This window comes from Glycine soja, chromosome 16 (assembly GCF_004193775.1).
Source record: "Glycine soja cultivar W05 chromosome 16, ASM419377v2, whole genome shotgun sequence".
Taxonomy (NCBI): Eukaryota; Viridiplantae; Streptophyta; class Magnoliopsida; order Fabales; family Fabaceae; genus Glycine; species Glycine soja.
This window is the reverse complement of record NC_041017.1, coordinates 34,562,123-34,568,570: the sequence shown is the minus strand read 5'-3', so window position 1 is coordinate 34,568,570 and position 6,448 is coordinate 34,562,123. Positions and strand designations below refer to the sequence as shown.

The following is a 6,448-nucleotide window of genomic DNA, read 5'->3' as shown; positions in this document are numbered from 1 at the left end:
TTACCGTTCTTTCTTTTTACATCTTGTATCTCTGAACTTGCTTTCTGTTAGGGTTTAGTCCACTCGGGAGAGGGTAAAGCCTAATTAGGGGTAAGGAATGAATACTTGAATCTGTTTTAAGGGTTAGGCCACTCGGGAGAGGGTAACGCTTAAGAGAACACTAAAAGGAGGAAATTATCGGGTTATCTTTTAGAGGGTTTTTCCTTCCAGTTTCTTTTATCTGCTTTTCTTTCTTGCTTATTCTGCATCTCGGACTTTGTTTTCTGTTAGTCTTTAGGCCACTCGGGAGAGGGTAAAGCCTAATTAGGGATAAGGAATGAATGCGTGAATCGGTTTTAAGGGTTAGGCCACTCGGGAGAGGGTAACGCTTAATAGAACACTAAAAGAAAGAAATTATTGGGTTAGCATGACTTAATGCCCCAATGCCCATGCTTTAGCAAACATCTAGAATGTAATCCTAATGCATCTTAGTTATTGAGTCTTCGCAAAGGGCATTTGGAAGATAGGTAATTAAGGTAGGCTTGTCATCGTGAGGCATCAGGGGCAAGTAGATGGATAGATGTGGGGCAGAATTAGTTCACTGGTATTGATAACAGACAAATCCTGAATCCATATATCTAGGCTGATTAGACTGGTTAGGTTTTAGCAATTTTATTATATAGATTTTATTTCTCCTTTATTTGAATTTCGTAGAAGTAGTTATCTTTATCATATCGCAATTTAAATATTTTATCTTCTGTTTTGATCCTTCAATCTTTTATCTTTTCTTTTATCTTCTAATTTTATCTTTAAGTATCTTATCTTTTCTTTTCTCTTTTAAGTTTATCTATAAATATCTTATCTTTTCTTTACTTTATCTTCTATCTTTCTTTATCTTTTATTTTAAATTCTTATCTCTTGCTTTTAAATTGGGTTTGCATTAATCCAAGTACAAACAAAGTCCCTGTGGATTCGACACTCGGACTTCCGAGAACTTTACTACTTGTAACGATTTGGTACACTTGCCAAAGAGCTAACAAGTTTTTGGCGCCGTTGCCGGGGACTTTGTTTTCCGTACTTAATTATTTGCATATTCCAATTTTAAAGCAATTAGTTTTCACTTTTTATTTTTTTTATTTTACTTTTTTTTGTATCTATTATTTTTTTTAGTTGCTTCATTTTATTTTTCAATTTTTTTTCTCTTTATTCTCATCTTTTTTTTTTTTTGAAAAAAATATAAAATAAAAAAAATAAAAAATAATAATAATAAAAAAAGATATTTAAGTTTAATTTTTATTCTGTGATAACGTGCACGGTAGTTGTTTCTTTTGTGAACAGTGCACATTCCTTCTTTAACGAACGAATCATGTCAGAAGATTGTCCAAAGAGGATGACGCTAGAGGATTACTCTAGTCCTATTATACCTCAATACTTCACCAGCATAGCCATACCAGAGGTGCAGGCGGCCAACTTCTTATATCCATATTCCTTGATCCAGCTGATTCAAGGGAATCTATTTCACGGCCTACCAAGTGAAGATCCATACGCACACCTGGCCACATACATCGACATTTGCAGCACGGTGAAGATAGCCGGGGTTCCTGAAAATGCAACACGCCTCAATCTTTTCTCTTTTTCACTAGCAGGTAAAGCAAAATTATGGCTTCGCTCGTTTAAGGGGAATAGCCTGCGGACATGGGAAGAAGTTGTAGAGAAATTCTTAAAGAAATACTTTCCAGAATCAAAGACTGTTGAAGGGAAGAGGGAAATCTCTTCCTTCCATCAATTTCTCGATGAATCCCTTAGCGAGGCACTTGACCGCTTCCGCGGACTGCTAAGGAAGACGCCTACACATGGGTACAGTGAACCGGTGCAACTAAACATCTTCATAGATGGCCTGCAACCACAATCAAAGCAATTACTAGATGCATCCGCAGGAGGGAAGATCAAGCTAAAGACACCGGAGGAGGCAATGGAACTCATAGAAAACATGGCAGCTAGTGATCACGCCATTCTTCGTGATCACACATATGCACCAACAAAGAGAAGCCTTCTAGAACTAACCACTCAAGATGCAATCTTGGCTCAAAAGAAGTTGTTGTCCCAACAATTAGAAGCCCTGACAGAGACCCTCTACAAACTTCCACAGCAACTACAAGTGGTAAGTCCTTCTCACTCTTCTATTATGCAGGTAAGGGGATGTCACATATGTGGAGGAACACATGAGTCAGGCTTATGCATGGTCAAAGATGAAGTATCCAATGAAGTTAACTACATGGGCAGCCATAATCATCAAGGATTCCATCAAAGAGGACCACCAGGATTCTATCAGAGCGATAATTTTTTGCAGGACCACGATTGGAGATATTATCCAAGTAATAACTTCAACCAAAGGGGTTCACCCTATCAACATCCTAGCCAGGGTCCGAGTCATCAAGAGAAGCCGCCTATCAGTATAGAGGAAAAGCTATTAAGCTTCATCCAAGAAACAAGGGCAAACACTCAAGAGACAAAGGCATTCATCCAGGAGACGAGATCACACCAAAAGAGCACAGATGCAGCCATCAGAAACCTGGAGATACAAATAGGCCAACTAGCTGAGTCAATTGCTGAAAAGCCCACTGAAACCTTTGCGGTAAATACTGAGATGAAGCCCAAAGAGGATTACAAGGTAATTTTCATTGAGAAAGAAGAGAAAGAAAAGAAAACTGAGGAAGATGTGCGTGATGAGGAAGGAGAAAAGAAGGAAGAAACAGAAAGAAATGAGGAGAAAGCACAACAATGGGAGAAGTACTCACAAGTAGAAATTCAGCAAGAAAGTATTCTCCAAGTCAATACCCCTCCTCATCAACTAATTGTCAAGGAAGAAAGGCATGGAAAACATGAGAAAACCTTAAGTGTCATTCTTTCCTTGATCGCTACCACTTCTCTTGCAATAATGTGGAAGGTGCTTCCAGAATACACGAATTTCATGGCGTCTCTAACTAAGAGGCGAAAATGCAAGGAAGATGTGTTCTACGTGACCTTCATGCCACCTTGAAGACATTTGACTCGTCCAGCTAATGACGTTAAAGAAGCGCTTACTGGGAGGCAACCCAGGATTTCTTACTTTATCTCTCTTTTAGTTAATCACATTTTGTTTTTTTTAGGATAGTTGTGTTATTTCTTTTCTTTATTTTGATTTTATGCATTTGGATTCCAGCAATTTAATTTCAGTAGTTTAAATTTATGCGTGAATAAATAAATTGCATGATAACTTGAGAAATAGCAATTCTGAGTTTGTTCTGAAAGGTCCAACACTTGAAAGGCTACTAGTCATTGGAAAACACTGGTCTTGGAAGCAAACGTTAGATCAAGGAATGAAACATGATTCACGGAAAAGGAAAGGTTAGCTTGATGGAATGAAGACACATCTGGTACGCTAATACTGAATTTATCCCGGTGAGAGTGTGACCTTAATTGTGAGAGAAAACGCCTGTTTTTAAACTCTTAGTTTTGCATCATTCTTGGACTGTTAAAATTAGTTACTTGAGGTGGATATGATCAAGGCCATGTTTGTTTTATTTTACCCACTCAGCCAAAAAGCCAACCCAACGTAATTTTATCCCTTGCACCCATATTGAGCCAAAAGAATTATAATGATTTATTCTGAGTAGAACCCTAAGCCAAGAAATTGATATTCCTGACCTTGTGTAGGATTCTAAGAGAGCAGTAGGGTTCCAAATGATAATAAGGCCTTAATTTGGGGGATTTTGAACAAATGGGTAAAGTAGCCAAGGAAATAGCACACACTAGAACACCTCTAAATAATTGTGAGCCCATTGTCATTATGCTTATTATTGAAAAAAAAAAGAAAAAAAAAAGAGAGAAAAAAGAAAAAAAAAAGAAATATATATATATATATATATATATATATAATAAATAAAAAGGGCAAGAATGAAAAAGAGAGGTGTCAGTGGAAAGTGCTAAAGGCAAAAGGGGCTAAAAGTGGGAAATAGGGCTTGGCAAGAAATCAAGTCTTTGGAATGCATGCTCTCTTATAATCTTATATTTTGAATTTCCAAGAAAAACCATGATTCTTTGTTAGCCAGGCCCCATTACAAGCCATAAAAGTCCTTAGTGATCCACCGAAGGTAATTAAGGCTAACCTTAACCGAGATGAAGTACAAAACTCTTGAGTTTTATTTATAGGTTGTTAAAATTGCAAACACTTGACCAGACACTTGTGAGCAGAGAGAAACACCAGCTTTGTAAGGAAGTAAGGCAAGCCGGACCTGTTGGAACTCCAGATAATTGACCTGTTTCTGCTCTTGTGTTTATGCTTTTATTTTAAGATCATGACAGATGCAAAGAGACCAGTCAGAGGATCAAGGAATTGAAGTCATGGAGAGTGTTGGAATGCTTGGAACTTACTTGAGAAAATTTTTGCTTAAGAATGGAATAAATTTATTTGCTTGGGGACAAGCAAAGTTTAATTTGGGGGATTTTGATAACTGCTAAATAATTGTATTTTGATAGTAGAAAATTAGTCAAATATTAGCCTGAAATTAATTATTTAGCAGTTATTTGTGATTAAAAGTTAGAAAATTAATTAAATTGAATTTTTGGGTGCAGATATAAAAATTGGAGGTGTAATAAGCAAAAAGGGCAGAAAAATTGAAGAAAAGAAGAAAATTTGAAGAAGGCCCAATCCAATACGCGCGCTCAGCGCGCGTCACGGGCTAAGCGGGCCAGGAAGTACACGCGCTAAGCGCAGGGTGTCACGCTAAGCGTGCCTACAAAGGCCCAAAGCCCACTTCAGCAGCTATAAATAGAGAGTCAGTCCAAGGGACAGGACTACCACCACAGAACCCCCTCTCCTAGGGGTTTCATTTACTCTATTTCTTTCACCCCATTCTCATTGTAAAGCCCTCATGACCATGAGTGGCTAACCCCCTAGCTAGGGCCTGGCAGGCCTAAAAAGCCAATGATGTATGGAGCATTTCAAGAGTTATCAATAAAAAGAGGAATTCCCTCCAGGTTCTTTATTTATTTACCGTTCTTTCTTTTTACATCTTGTATCTCTGAACTTGCTTTCTGTTAGGGTTTAGTCCACTCGGGAGAGGGTAAAGCCTAATTAGGGGTAAGGAATGAATACTTGAATCTGTTTTAAGGGTTAGGCCACTCGGGAGAGGGTAACGCTTAAGAGAACACTAAAAGGAGGAAATTATCGGGTTATCTTTTAGAGGGTTTTTCCTTCCAGTTTCTTTTATCTGCTTTTCTTTCTTGCTTATTCTGCATCTCGGACTTTGTTTTCTGTTAGTCTTTAGGCCACTCGGGAGAGGGTAAAGCCTAATTAGGGATAAGGAATGAATGCGTGAATCGGTTTTAAGGGTTAGGCCACTCGGGAGAGGGTAACGCTTAATAGAACACTAAAAGAAAGAAATTATTGGGTTAGCATGACTTAATGCCCCAATGCCCATGCTTTAGCAAACATCTAGAATGTAATCCTAATGCATCTTAGTTATTGAGTCTTCGCAAAGGGCATTTGGAAGATAGGTAATTAAGGTAGGCTTGTCATCGTGAGGCATCAGGGGCAAGTAGATGGATAGATGTGGGGCAGAATTAGTTCACTGGTATTGATAACAGACAAATCCTGAATCCATATATCTAGGCTGATTAGACTGGTTAGGTTTTAGCAATTTTATTATATAGATTTTATTTCTCCTTTATTTGAATTTCGTAGAAGTAGTTATCTTTATCATATCGCAATTTAAATATTTTATCTTCTGTTTTGATCCTTCAATCTTTTATCTTTTCTTTTATCTTCTAATTTTATCTTTAAGTATCTTATCTTTTCTTTTCTCTTTTAAGTTTATCTATAAATATCTTATCTTTTCTTTACTTTATCTTCTATCTTTCTTTATCTTTTATTTTAAATTCTTATCTCTTGCTTTTAAATTGGGTTTGCATTAATCCAAGTACAAACAAAGTCCCTGTGGATTCGACACTCGGACTTCCGAGAACTTTACTACTTGTAACGATTTGGTACACTTGCCAAAGAGCTAACATTTAATATAACTTTGAAAAATTGGTATACTTATCAAGAAATTAACATTAACCTTATAAATTATGTTTGTTTTGTTTCTTGTCCTTCTAGCATTTCAGATAATATTTTTCATTGTTAAAAGTATTCTCTAAATTACTTCAAGGACTAAAAATAAAATAAATATAATTTACAATAATTAAAAATAATTTTTTTACTAGAACGGAAATACAAAAAAAAAAAACATTAAATTACAAAAACTAAAAAAATAGTTAAACCTTTATCAATGTCTTGCGAATTTTCTACGTCTTTTTGTTTTGTTCCTACGTACAAAGTCTATTTAAGGCTATGTCACTTCACAATTTTTTCCACATTTACTGTTTAGCCCATTGACTGGAATCTTATAATTCTAAGTCTTTCTGTTTTGTTCTTACATAGTCATAT

The 6,448-nt window shown here is 36.4% G+C and overlaps 1 protein-coding gene across 1 annotated transcript; it reads left to right on the top strand.

Annotated features, from left to right (window-relative positions):
- Positions 1-1,345: 1,345 nt before the first annotated feature.
- Positions 1,346-3,019, top strand: LOC114390015. The gene has a single exon (XM_028350706.1). It carries the CDS (start codon positions 1,346-1,348, stop codon positions 3,017-3,019), a length of 1,674 nt encoding a protein of 557 aa, XP_028206507.1.
- The last annotated feature ends 3,429 nt before the right edge of the window (positions 3,020-6,448 follow it).